At 38.3% G+C, this 25,436-nt stretch overlaps 3 protein-coding genes across 3 annotated transcripts; 1 reads left to right on the plus strand and 2 right to left on the minus strand.

Moving 5' to 3' along the window:
• Positions 1-763: 763 nt before the first annotated feature.
• Positions 764-9,449, minus strand: LOC120295395 (putative aminoacrylate hydrolase RutD). Its single transcript, XM_039316508.1, has 4 exons — positions 8,811-9,449; positions 4,437-4,526; positions 1,534-1,601; positions 764-941 (listed from the first exon to the last, which is right to left on the minus strand). Exons 1-4 carry the CDS (start codon positions 9,432-9,434, stop codon positions 806-808), a joined length of 918 nt encoding a protein of 305 aa, XP_039172442.1. The 5' UTR covers positions 9,435-9,449; the 3' UTR covers positions 764-805.
• Positions 9,450-9,859: 410 nt separating this feature from the next.
• On the minus strand, positions 9,860-12,936 carry LOC120296096. The gene is made up of 2 exons (XM_039317754.1): positions 12,485-12,936; positions 9,860-10,010 (listed from the first exon to the last, which is right to left on the minus strand). Exons 1-2 carry the CDS (start codon positions 12,934-12,936, stop codon positions 9,860-9,862), a joined length of 603 nt encoding a protein of 200 aa, XP_039173688.1.
• Positions 12,937-16,691: 3,755 nt separating this feature from the next.
• LOC120296097 (mucin-2-like) lies at positions 16,692-18,772 on the plus strand. Its single transcript, XM_039317755.1, has 3 exons — positions 16,692-16,751; positions 17,708-18,600; positions 18,760-18,772. Exons 1-3 carry the CDS (start codon positions 16,692-16,694, stop codon positions 18,770-18,772), a joined length of 966 nt encoding a protein of 321 aa, XP_039173689.1.
• Positions 18,773-25,436: the final 6,664 nt, after the last annotated feature.

The raw sequence follows: 25,436 nt of genomic DNA on the forward strand, positions 1-25,436 counted from the left end.
AAAGAATCAATTTATATCGCGAGATTTTTGCTGGAAACAACGTAGTTTGTTTCGCCTTAAATCCTAAATATTATTCAATTTTATGTTTACTTCAAATTTTGTTTCTTTTTATAAAAAAAAATCACAAACTTTCACTCAAATCTCAAATAAATTCTCCGGTTAACTTTTGTTTTAAGTCACTGTTAATCATTTAATATAACATTCTTAAGTCAACAAACTAATGTGGATTTAAAAATAATAATATCATCATGATCCTAATCCAAGAAAAACGAGGTTTTGTCTAGAAAATCCACATCAGCCTCTCCCTCTTTAGCCCCTCAATCCTGACCAGTGTGCAGCCTCTCCCCTGCAACACCATAGGTCTGGTCCGACTCCGCCTGTGATAATCACCTGGCCAACTCCACAGCCGAGCTAGCTCCGCCTCCAAAGCCTCCTCTCTCCCGTGACCTCGTCCTTGCGGCGAACAGTGACAATAAATAGTCATTGCCACCACTTTTCCGCTGTCTCTCTCTATATTCCTTTTATATAGTAAAGCAAATTCATAACGTAATTTCGACATCGAACACTAGGGTTAGAGTACGTTGCAGTAACAGAAGCAATCAAGTAAGAAATGTGGCTGGAGGTTAGCTTCGAAAGCAAGGCTGGAACCAAATAGAATTTTTATTTATTGCGATAATTAAGTGCATGTGTATGAAAAAAAAATCATCAAGGTGCAAACCATACAAATTGACGATATTTGTAATCTTTTTAACAAATTATTCTGCTAGTTGTTATAATAGTCATCAGAAAATATTCTGCGACCCAACTATTTTGTATGTCCAGCTTTGTAAATAGAGGCCAGAATTTTCTTCAAACATTTACTGTAGACGAAAGGTCTCTCCACTGCAACAATATGGCCTGCTTTCTCAATGCATACCAGTGTTGCATTATCTCCCAACTTTCTGTCCAAAAGAACATAACCGAATGAGTCAAATTTCTTCTGAAAATAATTGAACGGAAACCCAGTGGAGCAAACAACATCTTTTAAGTATGCCTGTTTACAGTAATAGATATCGGTCAGGAAAAAAAATAAAAGAGAGAGAGAGAAAAAGACCTATTTAACGGGAAATTATCAGTGAACTAAGTACCAATAATATAAATAAATCGTTACAGGTTTATCAATACTTCCCCATTCGCTTCATGCAATTTCACATACAACATATAATAGCTTTATTAGGTCCACAAAACGTGCAAAAGAAAAATTAAACCGCCATCGTCATAAATTGATGTTATATATCAAAATTCATTTCTTAAAACTCTGATACGAACATATTGTCTTAATTGCAAACTAATTGGACAAAATAAGAACTGCGGTTAAAGTTTTTGTTAAGACATGACTTCTTTCTTCACGATTAATGATAATCGAGCAAAAGGAATTAGCCAAGACATGCTGATATAACAATATGGTTTTGGCTTTAAAACTTTAGCATGGATAAATAAACAAATAAATATAAATTGATTGACGAACTGTTAAATGAAAATCTGTAAACATACTTTTTCAGTGATTTGGCTTCTTCCACAGGGAAGATCCTGTCATTCTCGCCCCAGACTAGATGCACCTTCTGCAAAAAGATCCCATCAATCATCGGCGATTTCCACAACATTCTACAAATATGACTAGAAGGAGGGTAGTTTGAGAAAGTCTTGCGTGCACCCGAATAATGTGAGTCCATTTCGTATAAACTATTTTATCAGCCAATTTATTTGTAGTAATGGAATAAGTTGTAGCGTAATGGCTATTGCATTAATTAGTACATTGTTTGATTTAAGGATTACAATATGTATTATACTATTTGGTTGTATGAATCACATATAAAATAAGGGGTAAATAGTATTTTTCAATTTATTTAACAATTATGAATGATTATGACTTCAACTTAATGGTTTATCCTATTAAAAGACTACTAGTTATTACATAGTTAAAAGTAGATTGAAATAACAATTATAATTTTTTAAAGCATTGATTAATATAATCAGTAATGATTATTCATTATATTACGAATAAGAAACTATTTGATTATAGAAATATAGATAATTGTACCTGCTAGGAGGTAACTAATATGATGCTAGTTATTGTTATAAATTTAACATAAACCAATATTTCTCTTGTAGATAGCATAATTATTATAACATCAATGTTTCTTGATTATATCTAGTATTTTATTTATTAACAACATAACATATGATTATGTCAAAAATATATATATATATATATATATATATATATAAAAATATATATAATTAATGTTATTACTATGTATATAACACAACAAATTTAGTCATAATTCGGAATAATAATATAACATAGATAGAGTGAGTGCAAGAATGAGACATAGATAATTAATGTAGTTTTGGCTATAATAAAACTTATGCTATAATAACTATTACTGCAAACCAAAATTGTAATAGGCAATGAAATTGTAATATAATAGACACTATTACAACCAAACAATGTTCTACATATTGATTCCATGTAGGACCACAGGGTCTAACGGTTAGCAATAGCATTAAGTGGGCTCACATGCACAGAGTACACGTTACAATTTTGCGTGTAACCATTCACTTAGGTTCTAACCTTACTTTCTTTTGCTTTTTCCAATTATGCCTCAAACTCTGTACAAATTCCTACTATAGAATATGTAAGTTTTTGCATCACGTAAAAAGAGATTGACCAAATACAAAAAAGAGATTATCAGGTATACCAAGACCGTTAATATAATAAGTGATGTGAGAGAACTTTAATGAGCATTTATCAACTAGGTAGTGTTTGAACATCAGATAAGACATTTAGTAACTTGATATATCGAGGTAAATATACCTAGCATTTCCACTGAGGAATACTAAATTGAACACGGAAATTATCAATTTCAATGATACACATGTATTTAAAGGCATGCTCATGTAAACATATGAGATTCTAGCTTAATATATAGATTTATCTAGGGATAATTATCAAAAAAGTGCTAAACATATTGCACTAGTGCCAATTTAGTTATAGGCCTTTCAATTATGCTAATTTAGTCATAAATCTTTACACATTTTGCTAATTAAATCCATTGGGTGAATTTTAACGAGACACAGGCCATTCTACTCGATATGGTCAGTGCTAACATTGACAATTTTCAATTATTTTTTATTATTTTTTCTTTTTCTTCTTTCCTTTTTTTGTCACCGTATTCGATGAGAGTTGTCAAAGCTCCCTAGCCACTATGCAAGGCTATCAAGGCTTCACTACCAAATTTGGGCAAGGCCTTTCTTGTCAACTAAAGGCAAGGCCACCTTTGCTTGTGGCTGGTGAGGGCTTCACGGCCCTTACCTACAACCAATGAAGGCTTTTTGACCCTTGCCTAGTGGCTGACAAGCTCTATTGAGCCTCACCAACCACAGTGGTAAAAATGAAAAAAGAAAAGAAAAGAAGCCAAGGAAAAGATTAATAAAATTTGAAAAATATTAATAAACTAAAAAATTGTTCATGTCAACGCAAGTTATATCACATAGGACGGCCGTCATCCATGCCAGTAATTTTTGCCAAAAAAATAATTAAATGAACTCAATTGACAAAATGTGAAAATAGTTGGTATTAAATCGGCATAAATGCAATAAGTTTAGAACTTTTATAATAATTATCCTGAATTATCTTAGTTGTTAGATGCACAAGCCTCACATGATCTAACAAGATCAAAGGGTTTGGATCAAGTCAATTATGCATTTCTTGCGTAGGCATGTTATGAATTTACTGTGTATTATCTACCTTTGGATTTGGTGAGAACCACAAGAAGTAATTCTATAGGTTGCAAGGACAAGAGTTCTAAGGACTAGCTTTTGGCAAAGTAATTATAGCATATATCGACACTATGAAAAGTTTTACACAAGCATGTTTATACACCATCGATTGAGAAGATTAGCTGGTTATGGCCTCAAATAAAAGGTAAATGAGAGGTTTGTGTTTTTTCTTAATATAGGTGGTTTTGCTCTATTTTTCCTTCTTGTATACTTGAATAGGTTACAAACACGTCTTGCATTATCACAACAAAATGAATACGAGAGTGACATGTAGATTTACTCAATCAAAGTACTATACATAGAGTCTATATGATAGAGAAAATCAACAAAGAACTAAAGAAATAATGAATCTCATCTCATATTACATCCAACAAGAAAATTTTTCTCAAGTATTTATTCCATTCATCACTTCACCTATAAAATGAGTATAAATAAAAATTTTCAACTGTGCAAGCATCATGCATGGTGCGAATTCACTCATTTATGTTTTGTAATCTTTTTTTCTTTCACCTATAATCAGTTATTTATTTATTTATTTAAAAACTATATTTTTGTCGTGACGAAAATTCGTAGGTATTAAAAAAACAACAACCGAAGGAGAAGCTTCATCAAACCTGAGGGTACCGTGGGAAAGCGAAATCCTCGTCTGGAGTGACCAGAGCCTCCAGCAATTCGGCTCTCTCTTTTCTGTAGTCAAACATGACCTGCCATCCAAATGACAAGAAAGGCATATATTTGCTGTAAACAACTCATCTTTACGCGCAGGGAGCGTTGAGATTTGTGCACGTGCTCATAAATACCACTAGCAAAATCTCGCCCTCTCTCTCTCTCTCTCGGACCACCGTCATCGACGGGGACAAGACTTGTTTTGACAGATCTCTCTCTCTCTCCCCCACGTTATCGAGGCACAATTATCCTGATGATGATCGTTCACCACTGAATGTCTCCCCACGACAATGGAGACCAGATCTACTCCGTTTTGCTCTGCCCCAACCCCACCATCAATGCTGCAATAAGCTTGATGCAGCATATCTCTCTCTCAAAACAGGGGGCTAATGGATGGTGGTAGCAGTGGCGGTGGAACGAGGGCAATGGTCAATGTGCCTAGGATGAGGGAGAAAATTTGACGGATAAAAGCATATGAACAAAACCTATGTAATTGTTGGTTAGAATTTAAGCTCCATTTATTTTATGGAAAATGGATAATTTAAAAAATATTTTTCTAAAAATAATTATTTGCATTGTTCACAAAAGTAAAAGAACAACAAATATTATCTTTATCCAATAAAATATTTAAATATAAATGGTCATCGACAATGAAAATATTCTTCATTGATTAGTTATTTCAAATAATACAAGTGATCAATGTTAAAATATGTTTTTCAAATCATTCATTTTTTTTGTGAAACAAACGGAGTTAAGTATATATAATTTTTCAAAAAGAGCTACACAAAACAATTGAAGATCTTGCATTTAATTGTTTTTTTTTTTTTTTTTTGGAGGGGGAGAGAGGCTGAGATTTTTGTCTTCTTTTTTTTTTTTTTTTAAAAATGTTTTATATATCTTAAATTATATGCGGTATATGGGTAAACGCAAATCACTTATTTCCTCCATGGATGGGAGGAAAAAATGATTCTTGAAAAAAAAAAAAATCAAATACATATCTCACTCTTGGCCTAATATCTACTTCACACCTCTATTTTTGCACTTATCATTGATATACCTCTAAGCAATATCTCACATTAAAAAGATCAAATTGGCCCTCCTTACAAGCTTATTCTAACATCATGCTTAAAATCTAAGGGATTCAGTTTTTAATTGGTTTTAAGTGTTTTGGATGGGTTTGAGAATTCAGGATTTCACGGAAAGAATCTTCGGAAAGAAAATGTTATGTTTGTATATAGAGATGCGATAATAATTTATGTGGAGGCGCAAATTCGTTAAATACTCATGTAGCATTTACTATATTCAAAGGAGTCTGTAAATAATCAAAAGTTTTACTAATTGTCATGGCTAAAACAGTGGTTTCGCTTATGTAAATGCTATCAACAACAGCACATGACACGCGCCCATGAGCGCCTATTGTGCACGCATGCACTTGCACACATAGAGGATTAGTTTTTTTATTTTTTATTTATTGGGTAATATTACATGCACAGATTATGTAACCAAATTTCTACATATTCTACGATCATCACCGTTGACGTTATTAGTTATTTAGTTGCTAAAACACACAAAAAACGAATTTTCGATTTTCTTTATCAGAAATATTAGGTACACGAATTGTATAACCATGTTCCTACACATTCCGCAACTATCACCGTTGAGGTAATTAGTCATTTAGTAACTAAGATTAAAATTAACCACATCAATGATGCTAGATGTGAATGTGCAAAGATGTTACATAGACTATGTAGCTAATGATTATTCTTTTTGTGTCTATGTGAATTGTGATCACATCTATAAATATCATAGTAGAGTAGCTTTTGTAAAGACAAAAATACAATATGAAGAACGGATTCTTTTGTTACCAAATTAAAGTTTAAAAGGCCCGTTTGTTTAATTTTTACTATTGCAGTTGTTTAGCGTAATTCTTAGCTTTTTTCTTTGTTTGGCGGAATAGAACACCGCTTCTTAACTTCCTCCGATTCTCAATAGCATCCCAAGGAGAATTATCGACCGATCAAGAATAGCACTTTTGGGCCCACTTCATGTGCACTACAGACAGATTTGACTGCAGCCCCAGCGGACGTCTACTGATTTCGTAGAGGAGAACCCAATGCTACTGAGGCATCCAACGCGTTAGGATGGTAGATTCGGGCGAGGTGATGAATGATTTCCATGAAACGATGGCCTATCATTTGTATTTTCTTTTTAACAGTTCAGTCAAAAAAAAAAAAATTACTGTTAAAATCAGCCTGCAATGCTGTTAAATTATTTTTGCATACATAAATTTATTCCTATTTTTATTTATATTTTTGAATTTCTTTTTATGTTTAATATATATTTAGCATTTATATTTATTACATATTCTAGGAATTTTAACATATTTTATTACTTAATAAATCTTATTAAAAAATGATGGGAGGGAATATAAAAATAAATAAAAAGAAAGAAAAAGAGAGGAAAAGTAATAAAAAAAAAGTAAATAAATTAAAGTAGGCATTAAAGTCAAAGCACTATACTTTTTAGAACCACAAAGATAAAACATGATAAATCATCATGTTTTATCTTTATTTCTAGATTCAGCATTCGCTGATTGATCTATCTTGTCAATATGTAGTTTGATTACATCTCTTGTCAAAATCGAAGCTATGGCTTTGAAATGTTGCATGAACTCCTTTGTTGTTTAAGATTTAGACTGCATAATGATTATGATTTATTGATGGAGATTATCTCTATTTGTGCATTTATGATTTTTTTTTTTAGCAGTGAACTATAAGAGATTCCTAACATCTTAGTTTATGCATTTTCAAATTCATTAACATAGATATATTGTTTATGTCAAACAGTGAATATAACAAGACGTAAAAATATCTAGCTCTATTATTATAATTCACCAAACAATGAACATCATATAATAAAAAAATTGGATTTCATATCATATTTTATTCAATCATACTTCAACTAAAAAATCATACGACCAAATGATGACAAGGACCGATATGATTTTGCACATGGATATGGTCATAGTAGATGGCTCCTGATTTTTGAGGTCAAAGCAATCATTGTCATCTAATCTAGAGGACTTTGCCTCACAAATTATAGGTTCCACAATCATTTACTTAAAATATCATCTCATTGAAAAAGTTAAGAAACACGACCATTTACTCAACATTCTAAAAGCATAACCAAGCAATTAGTCATTAGCACCAAAATTAGAAATATTATATACTTACACTTTGCATTAAACTATCCAAGACAAAATATTATACAAATCACAAACAATGACACATTTCACCAATCTTAGACTTAGGATCAACTATAGTTGAAAATGCTTTTGGTGGAAAAGAAATAAAAAGAGATAATATATGTTATAAAATTGAAAGAAAAAAGTAAATTTGATTAAATGATCAATGATAGATATCTTGGTGATTCAAATTTAAATCATAAATCAACTAAACCATATCTCATTGCCCACGGTAAATTGATGATCGGCGCAACATGTTATGTTAAAATCCACTTTCTTACAATACTTTTTTTTTTTTCATATATTAAGTGAAGCCTCACACATTTTTCCAATTTAATATCATCACTCGTAATGACATTTTGACATGCTAGCAATGTAAGGCTAGAAGTGTAAGGGTGGCTTGGAAAAGTACACTAGAATCAAAACTGCCATGACTTTGTCATGAGCAAAGCAAAAATTTGTGTAATCGATTGATATTTTTGTCAACCAGCAACCATCAACTCTGGTAGTTGGTCCTCTATAAATTTAAGAGAATTTATTTTCGGAGTTAGAAATGAAAACATATAAATGTTGAAATTCTCAACCACCTTGGCTTGTCCTATATAGCTTGTGAAAGTCTAAAAGGGAAAAACAGAGACAAAAGCTATCAAAATTTTCAAGAAAGCCACGCCTGCAACTTTCCTCGTTTTGTTAAGAGCATTTTTTTCGAAAATAACAAATATTTATATGTCATTGGATTGTAAAGAACAAAAATTACGTTATATTGTTCTGAAATAATCAAAATAGGATACTCATGCTTGATATGAATAAAAGATACAATTTGAAAAGTAAAAACGATGAATTCTAATTGGCAACGTAATAAATCGACAACTCATCAATGAATTGATAATTATATTTTGATTTGGTAGTTTCGATTACACATAGGTGACAAATGCATTTCGTTCACATCATTAACATAATGAAAATTTAAAAGTCGATATTGGAGAATCGATCGATTATTTAGATAACGGACTAAGAACCTCTAGATAGAGCAAAGGTTTTTGTGCATGATCTTAGAAAGGTTCGCTTTGGTACGTACCTCTAGACCGTGCTTGAAAACACATTTGGGGAGTCTAGGGAAGTGGAAGCTGCCAATTTCAAGTAACTTCTTCAGTGCACTCGCCGAATCAGGCAACAGAAATTCCGACCACGTCGGAAACCCCAACCTCTCTAAGCACTCCCGCGTCAGCGACTCCGTCACCACCGGGCCAGAGCACGTCGCCACCACCGACTCGACCAGCTCAGGCTGCAACTCGGCCAACCTGAACGCCACCACCGCGCCGTAGCTGAACCCGACCAATGTGCACTGCTGCACTCCCAGCTTTGCCAGCCCCTTTGCCAGGCACTCCGCCTGGAATCCCACAGTCCGGCGGCCGTCGCCGGTAGAGGAACCGCCGAAGAAGAGGAGGTCCGGCACGTAGACCGCATAGTCCCTCGCAAGAGCGAGGACTTGGAACTGCCACGTCAGGATGCCGTCGCCCACGAAGCCGTGGAGGAAGACGACGGCAGGTTTTTTACCGTTGTTGGCATTCTTCTTGGATCGGGTCGGAGCCCAGATGTTCATGACAGTCCCAGGTTCGACCTCGATCTTTTGAGGTCTCACGCCAGCGAGCTTCATGGTCGCTCGCAACAAGGGTTTGTAAATCTTGAAAGTGTTCACCATTCTCTCACTCTCTCTCTCAGCCTGATTATGCACGGCGTCGTCCATCTTCGCCATGTACGTCCAGTGGTCATATATTTGTTGGGATATGTGAAGCCGACGGTGCAGTCTGACCCCACCCCACATGTTCCCATAACTTGCTTGTCCGGTTTTCCTAGGAATTTGAAATCTCATTCTATTTTCTTGTTAAATAGCACATCCCTATTATCTTGTTATTCTTCTTTTATGCTACGTATCATTGGGGGTTGTCTAGTCCCATTGCCACCGTTGGAGCTCTCCCCATCCGCGACCGTAAGTGAGTGGTGGCAAAGAGCATTAGAAGCTCGTTGGTACTTCGATGTTAGTAGATGCCCTTTCTTTACTGTCCCTCTTCCCAAGGCCTTGTGGTTTAGCAGTCCAGTCCAAAGAGAGAAGAGGAAAGCAAAAACTTAGCTTCTCTTAAATGACCCAAATTTTCGGATCTTCTCTATCTCCACATCAAAATGAAGGCTCTCCTCATGAATAGTCATGTGGCCAAGCTCGTCCTTGAACTTGATCAGCACGTTGGACGGAAATGTTGGAACCAAAAGGATAAAGGAGCTTTGAAGTATTCGAGGAGAGAATATAAGCACACAAGAGAGAATATAATATTCAAAATGCCTTGCGAAGGCTTAACATGGAGTACGCATCACACTCTTACAAACTTAACTATACGAGCTTTGCTAAGCTTAACCCTCTCTCTCTGTTTCTCTCTCTATGCTCCTAAAGCTCTCTCACTCTCTCTAAAAACAAAATAACAAACATAGGTACATATAAGTATAAACATCTCCATCATCTGGACTCCACCGTCTTTGACTTCAAAATACAACAAGTAAAGTTGAACTTTTTCCTCTTGGTTGCCGTCTCCAGCGTGAATGGGAGTTGCCGAAATTTTATCCAAGGCCAAGTCCAACTTCACCATGCTAACCGACTTCAGTTTGTCAATAAGACGGCTCATGTCTTAAATGTTGGGCCCACCACTTATCTTCACGCAAGTTGTTTTCTCCTTTTTCATCAAAGTTGAAGTCGGTTAAGAGTGCACTCCAACACAGTCCAATTCTTGCACTCAAACGCCTATGCCATGTACAATGACAGGTCCAAGTAAAATTTTCTTTGATCTAAATCAATTTTACTACTTCCAACAAGGAAGACCTTTCGACCAAAAAAAAAAAAAAAAAAACAAGGAAGACCTTGAACTGGCTTGACTAGCTTCGGATGCTCAGCATAAAGGACAACCCCATCTCTAGCAATGTCCTTAAGCTTGAGTCCCTCGGCCCAAATGGCAATGCCTGCTCCAGTATCTTCAATGAGATTTTGGATAGTTAAAAACCCCATGAATTTCTTTTTCTTCAATATCAATAGATTTGTTTCTTTAATTACTACAAACATGTAAAATAAATGGTTTTCTACAGCAAATTTATGGTCCGATTGCTTGATATACACCTAACAAAATGATTGGGCAAATTGTACCGTTACTTGTAAAGTAAAGGTGCCATTCTCCAAGCGAGGTCCTTTAAGACTTGTTTGGTAACTATTTTGTCCGCTCAGAATAGTTTTTTCTCATTCTATTTCATGGATAAGTTTCTAAGTATTGGAAATTGTTTAGAAGCTGTACAAAATTATTATTCATGAAATAGAAAAAGAATAGGAATATATTTTATATGAGTTAAATTTTTTTGTGACTAAGAATTTATTTTAGTTTTTTATTTGTTTATAATTTTATGAGTTCTTTTACTCTTTTCCTTTTCCTTCTCTTCTTCTTCCTTCTCTAGTTGGCAACCTTGACCCTCACTTAGTGATGGCGAGGTGGCTTGTCGAGGTCGAGCCCCACCTAGCCAAGGCAAGGCCGACCTCACCGAGGGTTGGCAAGGCTCCGGTGAGGTTGCTAGACATTGTCATTGGAGATTGCCAACCATTGCCAAGCCTAGCGACCAGCTAGAGGAGGAAGAAGAAGAAAGAAAAAGAAAAAAAAAAAAAAAAAGAAGAAACTAGCTTTATTCTAGAATTGTTCTAGGGAACAAAGAAGTAACTTTGTTCTATTTTTTTTTTATTCCGTTCCAAATATATCTTCGATATCAAAGTTTAGAGTAAATATATTATAGTAAGTATAATTTAGAATTTTTATATCATAAAAGAATTCAGGATGGATGTATCATATTTAACATAATCTTGAGTATTTTTTTATGACTTTCCATTTATAATTTTTTTTTTTTTGTAGAAATTGTAAGGAGTTCTCTAGTGTGAAAAGAAGTAGGGACTGACATCAATATTAGAAAATAAAGTCTGCTTTTTTGTGGAGTTGATTAAGCAAAATGATGGATGCCTAAGTTGAAATAACAGAACAATAATGGCATGTTTGATAACTGGCCAATTTTTTGTTATTTTTGTTCTTTTATTCCTTGGAAAAAAAGAGAATAGAAAATCGTTTAGTAATGTTAGTTTTTTCTACTCCCGATAACCAATTGGACTAATTTAGTTCTAATCATTTTCACATTGGTACCAAATCAGTCTATTCAGCCAATTATGCTAGAAATTGTTGACATAAATACTAGTTATTTTACATGATACAACCAACACCGATGTAAATATTTAAATAATATTTTTGAATTTTATTCTATTTTAAAATAATTTTCCAATTATTTTCTTTTCTTTTTTTCATTCCCTTATTTGTTTTACTAGTGCCAATGGCTAGTCAACGACCACAGGCCATGGCCAGTGAGGATTGGCCTCGCATGGGCGAGGAGCACCGAAGAGGAGCCCCTCCCTAGATTTGGCAAGGCCAACTCTCACCTAGGCTAGGACAGCCTCGCCAGTCAACCTCACCGTGCCTCATAAAGCTAGATATAAAGACAGCGACAGCGAGCTCGGAAGCGGCAACTTCGGTCCAAGCCAATGAACTAAGCGAGTTTGTGACTGGTTTTGATGAGTGGCGACGTTGGACCATGGGAACTACAAGGGAAATCCAAAAGCAAAGGAGGGGACGAGAGGTGTCAAATTTTGATGGACGACGAGGTGCTGTCGTCGGAAACCCCAACCTCTCTAAGCACTCTCGGCTCAGCGACTCCGTCAGCACCGGGCCAGAGCACGTCGCCACCACGGACTCGACCTGCTCAGGCCGCAACTCGGCCAACCTGAACGCCACCATCGCGCCGTAGCTGAACCCGACCACTGTGCACTGCTGCACTCCCAGCTTTGCCAGCCCCCTTGCCAGGCACTCCGCCTGGAATCCCACAGTCCGGCCGCCGTTGCCGGTGGAGGAACCACCGAAGAAGAGGAGGTCCGGCGCGTAGACTGCATAGTCCCTCGCGAGGGCGAGGACTTGGAGCTGCCACGTCAGGATGCCGTCGCCAACGAAGCCGTGGAGGAAGACGACGGCAAGTTTTTTACCGTTGTTGGCATTCTTCTTGGATCGGGTCGGAGCCCAGATGTTCATGACAGTCCCTGGTTCGACCTCGATCTTTTGAGGTCTCAATCCGGCGAGCCTCATGGTCGCTCGCAACAAGGGCTTGTAAATCTTGACAGGGTTCACCATTCTCTCTCTCTCTCAGCTTGATTATGCACAGTGTCGTCCATCCCGAGAAAATGTACGTCTTCGCCATCATTTATTGGGGGGGAAATGATAAGCTGACGGTGGAGTCTGACCCCACATTTTCCCTTTTATCTTTATCTTTTTCTTTTGTGCTAGATATCATTGAGTGTTGTCTTTCCCACCACTCCAGGGCATTGGGTAGAGTAGGGTCTTCCGGAGCGTAGCGAGGACCAGAGGACGACATGGTCGCAGTTGCAGCTAGGGGTGTAAATGGGTCGGGTCGGGTCGGGTCTTGATGTTACCCGACCCGACCCGAAACATAAGAGTCACGCATTATGACCCGACCCGACCCGACCCGAAACACATCAGAATATCGAATGTGTTTCGGGTCGGGTTTCTGGGTTTTCACTTCTTTTTTTTCCACATTAGACCATCTAATGTGACGGAGGCTTGGTACAACCCACGGATAAGAATGCCACCTACCATTACAATCTGTTGAAATATCCTGCAGTTGCAAACAAGAAAATGAGAAACATACATATGGAACAATTCTCCTTTCATGGAAAGGTTCGATTCTCTACTCATCATTCATCATTGTCGCGGTTTACTTCATCAGTGATTGCATCTCAAGTCGCTATTATGCTTCTTTCTCTTTGGCTTCTACTTCTCTTACAAGCTTAGGCATGCTTGTTGATTGCTGATGCATAAACACACCAAGCACACAAAATCAAAAACCACACTGTTCCTAGCAAATGCTCATCTAGATATGAGATAACAAGATTAATCCACACTAAGCCAACCGAGGGGGAACCAAAAGGGTTGTGCATGTGGTGTCATCAAAGCTTCATGGCAGCAAAAATATCCTGCAACAATTGAAATGGCTAGTTAAGCCATCATTGTACCATCTCTGGCTTTTTCAGTGCCAGACCAAATAGTAAAGAAGCAACAAAATTTACCAGTAAGATATTGAACTGCTCTGAAAGAATATCCGATACTATGAAACGATTGGTCACCACAAAACTGAAGAGAGAAAATCAAATTTGCTCATCTGATGGAAGGAGGGTAGAAGGGATCATGATAACTTCTTCCAGGTTGGCAGTCCAACACAAAAGGATATATTGGTCTGCCATGAATAATCTATATCCACAACATATCAACAAGCATTCATATGTGCAAGTGAAAAAAGGGAGAACACACAACACATTGCACGCTAACTGCATCCTCATGATAATTCCCTTATAGGAAAAGCAACTACCAAAACCCAGTATCCTCAAAGGTCAAGGAGAGGAAACTTGGAAGTGATATATAGACAAACGGTTAAACAAATCTCTTATAGGAGTCCAACAGACAGACAGACAAATGCATCACTCACTATTCTCAAAGTGTCAAACAAATAAATAACCGGAAGCTGTCCCGTTAACTTGTCATCCCAATTGAATGTGGGTTTCTGCAACACATGCTTAGGTCAAGTTTTCTCGCAACAAATTAACAAACTTTATGCAAAAGCATGACAGTTCCGAGACCCAAAAGAAGTCCCAGATTCTGCTTGTAGCAAGCGAGTCCGGAAAAGGAATACTCTTCCCCGCCAATAGTTTAGCATACAGAGAAATTCCCAATAAAACCGACCCAATCACCCCCTCCGGGACGCTGACCCTCCCTGTTCTGTTCATGAACTTCAAGAACAACGGGAAAGAACCGAGAACCAGAGCACCAGACGAGACACCGCAAAACCAAGATATACCCAAAAGAAAGAAAGAAATGTTCCAAAACACGTCGGAGAAGAAGCCGAAGGGGAGGGGTTCTCGAAAACACATCTGTTTAGTGTTTAGTGTTTGTGTTTGGTGACTTGTTTGGAAATTGGAACAAGGGTGTTAACGTGTTTCGGGTCGAACAATGTTCCAACCCTAAACCCAATCCGAAACATGTATTCCGCTTGTTTATTGTTTGTTACTCGAACACGACCCGAACACAAAACACGTTTTATATGTGTTTCGTGTTCGGGTCGTGTTCGGTCGGGTCGGGTCGGGTTTTTCTGACACCCCTAGTTGCAGCCATTTCAATACGGACTGCCAGATAGTTTCTACAAGGACACAACAAAAATATGAGCAAGCAATATTTTTAATGCAGAAGGTTCGTACAATAAATCACGCACATACCCAGAAAAACAAAGCAAGATTAGGCAGCAGAAAGAAGCAAGCGGTGCCATTCAACATGCGGGCATCCTTTAAATGATTAGACCATTAGCAGGCACATACATACAATCCGTTAAAGGGGGAGAAAAACCAATCTTGATGCCTCAGATTCAATGCTCAAGCTTCACAAATCGCCGCGCAATCGACCGTAGACGCATTAACGCCGCCAAATCGATCATCCCAAATCAAGGGAAACCCCATCCCGACGACAATTGGCGGCGGCTGCAAAACGACGCGAGCGCTCCGACAAATCCCCAAATCCAAAATCCAAGCCCCCTTTTCCCACCCCACCTAGAACTCCTCGCGAGGGCTACAACGGCGAAATCGAAACCTAGCACCGAACCGGAGAAATCCCTAGGCGACCCAATGATGCCGGTTTATACTTTTTCAATTTCCCCTTCTGCGACCGTGAGTGGTGGGAAAGAGCATTAGAAGCTCGGTGCTACTTTTTCAATTCCTCCTCCTTTCACGCCTTGTGGTTTAGCAATCCTGTCCAAAGAGAGAAAAAAAGAAAGCACAAATTTAAAGTGTATTTGGTAACGTTTCTATACTAAAAAACAATTTATGATTAGAAATGATTTTTTTAGTTTGTTTTCAGAATAATTTCTAAACATTTAAGCCGTTTGGTAATTATTTAAAATTTCAATTCCCAAAATAAAATTGTGTTTGGTATTGTTCTGAAAATTTAAAATTCAAATCATTTATTTTATAAATTTTTAATAATTTTATTACTTTTTTTTTTTTTTTCTCTTCTTTTTTTCTTTTCTTTCTCTTCTTCTTCTTCAACGTTCGTTGGTTGTCGGTGTTGAGATGATCGGCGATCGGCTAGACAAGGGTCAATGACTTCGCCGGCGTCATCGGCCCTTGGTGAGGCCGCGCCTCATCGACCGAGCCTCGCCAACAATTGGGCAAGGCTCGGCTGAGCTTGCCTAGCTACTAGTGGGGCTCAACCTCGTTAGATTTGGGCAATGTCGAGTCTTACCCAGCTAGGTGAGGCTCGTCGGTGGTCGTGGGAGGCACAGGCGAGGCTCGCCTAGCCACCGGCGAGCTTGCGAGTCCTCGTTGAACCTCGCCCGGGTGGGCGAGCCTCCAAGCAAGCTCGTCGGCGATTGGCGGCGATGGGCGGTGGATGGTAGTGGACGGCGAGGGTGACGGTGGCGGCAAACGGCGATGGTGGTGGTGCGGTACTTGAAAAACAAGAGAGGGGGAAGAAGAACAAGAAGAAAGAAGAGAAAAATGAAAAATAGATTGACTTAATTCTATAATTGTTCTTGGGAACAAAGAATTAACTTTTTTCTATTTCTCGATCTTGTTCCAAATTTACTTCCAATAGCAAAAAAATAGAAATTTATTCCCGCAAATAAAAATTTTACCAAACAGATTTATATTTCAAATTTACTCTTGGGAACAAAAGAATATGAACTTTCACTATTTGGCTGATTACCAACGGGCCCTTGGCTTCTCTAAATTTTTGGATCTTTTCTACCCAAATTTTTGGATCTTCTCTATCTCCACATCAAAATGAAGGCTCTCTTCATGAATAGTCATGTCGCCAAGCTCATCCTTGAACTTGATCAGCACGTTGGTTGGACGGAAATGTTAGAACCAAAAGGATAAAGGAGCTTTGAATGATTTAATGAGGAGAGAATGTAAGCCCACAAAAGAGAGAATATATTATAAAAAATGCCTTGCGAAGGCTTAATATGGAGTGCACAACACACTCTTACAAACTTAACTATTCAAGTTTTGCTAAGCTTAACCCTCTCTCTCTCTCTTTCTCTCTCTATGCTCCTAAAGCTCTCTCACTCTCTCTAAAAACAAAATAACAAACGTAGGTACATATATTTATAAACATCTCCACCATCTGGACTCTACCATCTTTGACTTCAAAATACAAGAAGTGAAGTTGAACTTTTCCTCTTGTTTGCCGACTTCAGCGTGAATGGGAGTTGCCGAAATTTTATCTATTGACCCCTAATTTAGGATTAATTTTTTTAGAAAATAAAATGGAGGATAATAAATAAAATAAAATATTTGGGTTTGTGGAGGAGATTTCAAAAAAAAAATTGAATAATGAGGCGTTTTTCTTATTGAACACATATCTTCATTTCAAAATTTTAAAAATTCGATTGTGTGATTTTGGAGCTTTTTACTATTGGATGATTGAGTGAATATCGGAAAAATCTTCAACAATTTCGAGTCTTCCCTCTGTAAAAGAGGGCGAGTTTTCAGAACCGAGGGGGGCTTCTCTTCATCTTTCGTCGAAAAAAAAATAGAAAACTGAAAGAAAAAAAAAAAAAGTGTGGGGGAGGCTTCTCTTAGTTAGAAAATCAACACAAAAGAAGAAAAAAAAAAGGAGCTTTTTGAGAAGAGAAGCAAAAGCCAGCAGTAGCAGAAGGACAAAACTTCTGCTGAAGGTACAGCTGCTACAGTGACTTGCAGAGAGAAGTGACGTGAGGGAGAGAGAAAGAAAAAAATAATAATAAAGAAAAAGTTGTGCACTGTTGATCTTCTTCGTGGGTTTCCTTCTCCGCGAGCCCCCACGCCGCTCCGCTGCAGCCCTCGCCGCTCGCCTCCTTCTGCAGCTTCCATCCGTGAAGACCCCCGCGCCCACCGCCGCTCTGCCAGCATCCCGACCGGTCACCGACGTTGTCCGCCGGACGCTGCTGTCTCGCCACGCCGACGCCGCCTGGAAGCCGAGGCCAGCCGCGACCGCCTCGCTCGAAGCCCCGCCGGTGTCCGTCCGAGCTCTCCCATTCGTGCCGTGCCTACCCACGATCCCGACGAGTTGTTGCTGCCCAACGGCTCCTCGGCCTCGCCTGAACCGCGATCCACCTGCTATTCGGAGCCGAAGCTCTACTACCGTCGATCTGCCTGCAACTCGCGAAGCTGCTCCTGCTTCGCCGCACCTCCGCTGCTGCTGCGCCCTTGATCGCCCGAGTACCAGCAGACCCCCGTCGCTCGAGTCGAGCCGCTCCACTCGCAGCTGCGAAGCCACCGAGCCGCACCAGTCGCCTCACCAGCACCGCCTCACACCGGTGACGCCGCTCGGACCTCCGCCTCAGCACCTCGCCTCCTGCCCGCTCGGTGGCCGAAGCGCGCCGCGCCTGAGCCCCACTCTGACAGCTCGCTCCGTCCGACGCCGCGCCGCCACGCTGCGATCCCGCACCCCCTGTGCCGCTGCAATCTCGCGCCTCTGCAACGCCCGAGTCAATCCGCCTCGCTACGTCACCACCGAGGTTCCTTTGCCCGGGAGCTCGCGCGATCCACCCACCACCCGACGAGCTGCTCCGAGCGACGCACGCCACAGCAACCGCCTGTCCGCCTTGCTCCGCCTCTGCCCGAGCCGAGTTGAGCCGTCGCCGTCCAGCTGCACCGGCGACTCACCTCGCCGGAACCCCGAACGCCGGCGAACCAAACCCCCTGCCCGGTGTCGACGAATTGGCTGCCCATCCATTTTCCTTTCCTTAGGTTGTTTATTTTTCTTTTATTTTTATTTTATATTATTTTACTTTACTTGTAGTTGGTTTTATTATTATTGCTTAAGTTTGAATATTGTGAGGTGGCTTTTAGGTTATGAATATTGTAGGCATTACTTGTAGGGAGTTATTCCTAAAATTATTGTAATTATTAATCGACCCGTAAGATGTGGGGTCATTTTTTTAATTATATTAATTCTTGGGGTTTGTCGATAGTATTTTAAGTGTTGAATCGATATAATTATTAATTTGATCCGTAAGAATTCGGATTAGATTTTTAGTTATTTTGAACTATTTGTCGTGATAATTAGGGTTAGGATAATCGTTAATTTGACTCGCGAGACAACATGTTATTTTTTATTATTATTTTAATCATTTATTTGATTGAATGTCCTGAAATACAATGTTTATTTGATAATTGTTTGTTTTGGAAAAACACTAAAAATGTTCAGGATTCAATTTGTTTTGGAATATTTCTTGTTATCTTGCATATCTAGAACAAGGATTTTATTCTGAATTTAGAAAAATATAAAAATGCATTCATTTAGGTTAGTTGGTTATTTGGATTGCATGTTTAATTATGTATTAATTTTAATTTCGAATTTTCATAAAGAAAATCACAAAAAAAATCATTGAACATATTAGGTTAGAATGGTATGTTTCATTTTAAATTTAGATCATCTTTTTAGATAAATTGCATGTTAGATTAAGATAATATATTAGTTTAAATTAGGATTTAATGTGACTTAATCCTTAGTTTAAATTAGATAGAATTTTAATCTAGCTAGATCATTTTTGCATTTTTAAAAATAGAAATATCAAATGCACGTCATTTAGTTTTTTATTAGGTTCATTTAATTAGAACTTCCTCGTCATTAGACTAAGTCATTTAATAATGTCATTTTAGTTAAAATAATTTTGTACGTTATTGCATCGCATTACCCGTCATTAGAATTAGGTCATTTGATTAATTTGTATTGCATATTTAATTGTTGCATTTCTTTAATTTCAAATTTCATGAAAAATACAAAAGAATTAGAATGAATTCATTTCATGCTTTAGGATAGATTGCATGCTTATCTATGTCATAAAATTTTGGTCATGTTATCATATCATTTCATGTTAGAATAGTGACATGCATTGCATAAGTCATGATTTTCATTAAATAAATGAAAACAAAAAAATTAAAATTGCGTGTTAATTAGAAATCATATTTAGGGTTGCTGATGTGAGTTCTGATTTAACAATACAGATGATTTCGTTGCTTCGAGGTATATTTTGCATTATTTAATTACTTTCTTGAGTGTTAAATTAGTGGTATGCACACTTGTATGATCACCTCATATGCTAGGAAGTTAAATTAAAATCAATTCAATTGCCAAATATTTTTTTGAAAATGAAATAGAAAGGTACCGAAAGGGGCACTAGCCCGTACCCTTTAGTCTCTGGTTCGCAGGAGTAAAATAATGCTCACTTTATTTTACTTAGGTGTCTAATCGACCTACCCTAAACCGATTAGTGGCGACTCCTAGATAATAATCTTTTGCATGTTAAAACTTTAAGTTACGAATTGGTATGGGCTTGGGAGAGCCCGAGCTAAGCTTAAAGACTTAGTAGTCCATTAACCTAATCCTATGTGATTCACACCCGAAAAATTATGTCGCGACATTATCCCAGGCCAAGTCCAACTTCACCATGCTAACCAACTTTAATTTGTCAATAAGACGACTCATGTCTTAAATGTTGGGCCCACCATTTATCTTCATGAAACCACTTATCTTCATGCAAGTTGTTTTCTTCTTTTTCATCAGAGTTGAAGTTAGTTAAGAGTGGAACTCCAACACGGTCCAATTCTTCCACTTAAACGCCTACGCCATGTACGAGGACAGGTCCAAGTAAAATTTTCCTGGATCTAAATCAATTTTACTACTTCCAACAATGAAGACCTTGAACTGGCTTGAATAGCTTCGGATGCTCAGCATAAGGACAACCCCATCTCTAGCAATGTCCCTGACCTTGAGTCCCTCAACCCAAATGACAATGCCTGCTCCAGTATCTTCAACGAGATTTTGGATAGTCAATAACCCCCCATCAATTTCTTTTTCTTCAATATCAATAGATTTGTTTTTTTTCTTTTTTTTGGTGACTGAGGACTCCGCCACATGCCCCCTGAGCCCGAACGGCTCCTGAGGACCGGGCCCCTATACCTCGGAGAAGACTAGCAAAATAATCCACCGCCATGCCCCCTCTTAAATCGCTAGTAACGCAGGGTTTTGAACTATCGACCTCAGCAATGAGGGAGACTTTAAGACTTGTTTGGTAACTGTTCTGTTTGCTCAGAATAGTTTTTTCTTATTATGTTTTCTAGACAAGTTTTTGAGCATTGGAACACGTTTAGGAGTTGTACACAATTATTATTCATGAAATAGAAAAAGAATAGGAATGCATTTGATACGACTTAAATCTTTTGGTGACTAAGAATTTCTTTTAGTTTTTTTTTTAATAATTTAATGTGATTTCTTTTACTCTTTTCCTTTTTCCTTCTCTAGTTGCCAACCTTGACCCTCAATCGGTGATGGCAAGATGGCTTGTCGAGGTCGAGCCCCACCTAGCCAAGGCAAGGCTGACCTCACCGAGGGTTGGCGAGGCTCCGCGAGGTTGCTAGATCTTGTCATTGGAGATTGCCAACCATTGCCAAGCCTAGCGACTAGTTAGAAGAGGAAGAAGAAGGAAAAAAAGAGAAAAAGAAAAAGAAGAAACTAGCTTGATTCTAGAATTGTTCTAGGGAACAAGGAAGTAACTTTGTTCTATTTTTCTATTCCATTCCAAATCTATTCTCGAGAACAAAGTTTAGAGTAAATATATTATAGTAAGTATAATTTAGAATTTTGATATCATAAAAATTCAGGATAAATGTATCATATTTAACTAAAAGGAGGAGGTTGAGATAGCTAGTATAAGCATCTAGAGGGGGGTGAATAGGTGCACAAACAATTTATCGAGATACAGAAGCGATTCTTGGCAAATGATAGAAAGGAAATTCTCTCTTAATTAACAAAATGAAATACGATCAAGGTAAAGAGAGTAAGGAATGGAGAATTGAACACATGATTTATAGTGGTTCGGCTTATTCCAAGCCTACGTCCACTCTTCCGCACCGATGACCCCCACCGGCTGATTTCACTATAATCAAAAGAGAAGTTACAGCACAGCTTTGCCTTGATTCTACAGTGTAGATGTTTTACCACACCTCCTCAAGGTTTCTCACAAATATAGACTCTCTTTTGTATACAAGTATTCGCTCAAAGTGATTGTCTAAACAAAAAGGAGCTTCAGACTTTGGAATTCTTCTATCGCGCACTCCTCAAACAACTAAGACCTTCTTCCTTATATACTCCTTTATGCCATCATACCCGTTGGCACTTACCAAAGGAATTCCTCAAATCTACCCGTTGGACGGAATTAATTAGGAAGATTGTTCGAGCTATTAAAGGAACGTGTCGATAGCCCATCAATCCTGTTCGCCCATACAATCAGGATTTCGGTTTCCATAAGTAAAACCTTCCAAAATATTTGGTAATCATCGAATCTTCAATCATCGAATCAATCTCGATCAATCAAAGGATTCCGTTACGTCTTCTCCAGCCACGAGATCTTCTCCAGTTGATAAGATTAAATCCTTGACGGAACATCCAGTTCTGGATAACCTTTCTTCAACGGATTAGAGACTGTCAATAAGGATAGACTTTGAGTCTTGAGTCGGCTGTCCAGGAGGTCTTCGAGACTTTAAATAGCGAGTCGCAAGCCTTGGACTAGGATCGATGGAAACGTTTTGTCAACTTCAAAACACTTCAAGAAGATTTCTCCAACAATCTCCCCTTTTTGATGGTGACAAAACTTTCTAGATTTGGATAACTTTCCGCAAAACATTTCTCAAACACATATGCATATCTTATAGAAATAAATGGCTAAATGAATAACACTAGAATCTGCAACCACAGAAAATAGGTTAGTATACGATAAAGCCATCCATAAGATATCAATACTGGTTAATAAAAGCAGTTAAGTCCAAGTCTAGTTCAGTTTTCATCCAGACACAAAACAAAGTCAAACAAAACAATCCAACAAACAGTTAAAAGTTTAACAATTGAAAATTTGATCAAATCTTGCATCTCTCCCCCTTTTTGTCAGCATTAAAAAGGATGAGATGAAGTCAAGATTGCTTGGGAACGCGGACAAGCTGGAAATCTTCCATAGACTGAACGATGCCTTCCAGCCTTTTAAAGTCTTCCTTCGGTTGTGCAATCTCCTCACTCTTGGCATTGGCCTGATTACGAACAGAGGGCTTGCATCTTATCATTCAATGAACATGAAGAAACTTGACCTGCATTCTTCAAGCTTTGAACCTCGCATCCCAAGGCATAAATTTGACCTCGCATCTCCAAGAGAATATCCATGATTCTGCGAAAATCTGCTGCATTATCATGCAGGTACTTGCTTCGGCCCGATCGATGGAGTAAATGCGGACGATGGTAGATCGGCATAATCTCGCAGGTTTGGCGATGAAACTTCATGACCTTCTTCTGGAAATTGAGAGGTATAAACATCCTCTGAGTCTGCAGGTGAGCGACTGACTCCTTCACTTGCATCAGGAAATGAAGACTTCCCTCATTTCTCTTGATCTCCCCCTGTTTTCATGCCTACAGGTGGAGAAGAGAATTCCTCAGGTTCTCCTTCTTCTCTTCTTTCTTCTTCAGATCTTTCCTCCTCTGCTTCTTTTGCAGCTTCTCTTTCTTCTTCTTCCTTCTCCTCTGCTTCTTTTTCAGCTTCTCTTTCTTCTCCTTCCTTCTCCTCTGCTTCTTTCGTCATTTGTTCCGATTCTTTACGGGAACAGACGACTTAAATTCTTCAAAGCCATTGCAGAGATGGTGATGTCTTCCTCATCATCTTCATCCTCAACGAGGAGAGCTCTTCTTCTCTTGGATGGAGCAACCATGGGCTCCTTCCCTTTTCTTTTAGCTGCAGAAGAGATTTGATGAGATTTAGCAGGAGTCTTCTCCTTGAATTTCTCCAACTCCTTGCTCAGTTCCTTCAGACGCATTTTGGTCACCATTTTCAGTCCTACCACCATATGATCGCATGGTCGAACACAAAAGATTTGTGGAGGCTGAATATTAAGATGTCTGAATAACTTCGTAACAAAGCTTGGATAAGGAAGTTGACCTCTGTCCTTCATCATTGCTCTATACATGTGAAACATAACAGTATGAGGGAGAGAAAACCTTTTTCCACAGAGGATGGCATACATCAACTTTGCCTCTGAACTTGAAACATCAGTCTTGGAAGTTGATTTTGGTCGGAGGCAATTAATCACAATCTTGTGAAGCAAGACGTTGAATGCACTCATCCTTAAATAGGTGATCTTCTCATCTGTTATCCTGTCCTTCACCAGTTCGGTGTGGCTCGAGCAATGGAAACTTTAATTGATTGATATCTTCCTCTTTCAACTCCTAACACATCTGCCAGCATATTCATATCCACAACATAATCTTGGTCTTTAACGCTGAAAGAGAATCTATTCGCATCCAAAAAGCTAAGATTTGAATAGAAATATGCAGTTAATCCAGCATAAGCCTCTGTATTGTCAGAACAGAACTTTTCAAGTTGAAGATGACTGAACTTTTCCCTCAAGTTCACATTCACAGCATCCAGAAAATCAAAATCCACACTCCTAGGGTTTATTACCCCACGCTTGAGCAATTTCGAGTACGGATCCTTTTGTTCCTTTGATCTGAACAAATCTCCCATTTTTCCTTGAATTTCAGCCGCAATACCCATTTTCGGTTGAAATAGGCTGTACAAATTGTCATCATCATTCCCATCTGATTCGGCCCCAAATCACGAGGATCACTTGGGATATTCGCAAGGGTTTCCTCGACCACCCCTTTACGAGAAATTCCCAAACTTTCCATTTTCGCGAGAAAGATATATTCGTTCTTATATCCTTTGTCTTTAAGAAAATCATCAACATAGTTCAAAGGAGTACGAATCCCTTTTAAGGCACGATATAGCTTGTAAATAAAAGCGGGCTTTTGAACTCTTACGTGGTCTCGCATCCTCGATGATTTCTTCCGTTGTTGATGATCAACGCCTTGAGGACTAGATGGTGGAGAATGACGCTACCGAGAATGTTGTGGGCTCGGTTGTTGTTACGGAGACACTTCTTCTTGATAAGATCGAAGTGCGTAGGCCCCTCACTCATTCGCCGTGGTCTCCGCTTGCTATTCTCGAAGACTTCCTTGAAGATGACATCTTTCTCAGTTTTGGAAGATTCCTTGCTTGACTTTCCCAAGAAAGATGACAACTTTTTGAAGATTAAACAAAGAAGACGAACGGGAATGGAGGATCGATGCTTTCTAGGGTTTTGAGAGTAAAGTGAAGAGCAATCGACGGTGCACGATCGGTTAAAAAAGAGATAAACGAACCGTCATAAAGGAAATAAAAAATATGCCTTTTCAAAATAACTGTCTTTTTCCGCAAAAATAGCCATTTCAAAAATACTTTCTTTTTGAAAATGAAATGATGTAATAATTACGTCGATTAAATATAGCAACCATTTAAACACAGTCTGACAATCGTACATTTTCAAGATAAGATTAGAGAGAGAAAGACTTACAGTCTGACGATCGTACCAAGACTATTTTACAAATAAAGTCTTGTGTGTCTAAGTCTGAAAGTCTTTAGACTTTGATCTCCTCATACCTCAAAATGTTGAGTCTGGAACGGA

The sequence above is a fragment of the Eucalyptus grandis genome, chromosome 7 (assembly GCF_016545825.1).
Source record: "Eucalyptus grandis isolate ANBG69807.140 chromosome 7, ASM1654582v1, whole genome shotgun sequence".
Classification (NCBI taxonomy): domain Eukaryota; kingdom Viridiplantae; phylum Streptophyta; class Magnoliopsida; order Myrtales; family Myrtaceae; genus Eucalyptus; species Eucalyptus grandis.

Excerpts from the sequence above, each read along its gene's own strand:
- LOC120295395 (XM_039316508.1), bottom strand. The coding sequence starts at position 9,434 with ATGGTGAACACTTTCAAGATTTACAAACCCTTGTTGCGAGCGACCATG. Across the intron at positions 1,602-4,436 it reads CTTTCCCACGGTACCCTCAG|AAGGTGCATCTAGTCTGGGG; the intron begins GTTTGATGAAGC and ends ATCTTTTTGCAG. Across the intron at positions 942-1,533 it reads GAAGCCAAATCACTGAAAAA|AAAGTTGGGAGATAATGCAA; the intron begins GTATGTTTACAG and ends TCTTTTGGACAG.
- LOC120296097 (XM_039317755.1), top strand. The coding sequence starts at position 16,692 with ATGAAGGCTCTCTTCATGAATAGTCATGTCGCCAAGCTCATCCTTGAA. Across the intron at positions 16,752-17,707 it reads TCCTTGAACTTGATCAGCAC|CCCCCACGCCGCTCCGCTGC; the intron begins GTTGGTTGGACG and ends CTTCTCCGCGAG.
- LOC120296096 (XM_039317754.1), bottom strand. The coding sequence starts at position 12,936 with ATGAGGCTCGCCGGATTGAGACCTCAAAAGATCGAGGTCGAACCAGGG. Across the intron at positions 10,011-12,484 it reads AGCCGAGAGTGCTTAGAGAG|CTCCTTTATCCTTTTGGTTC; the intron begins GTTGGGGTTTCC and ends AATACTTCAAAG.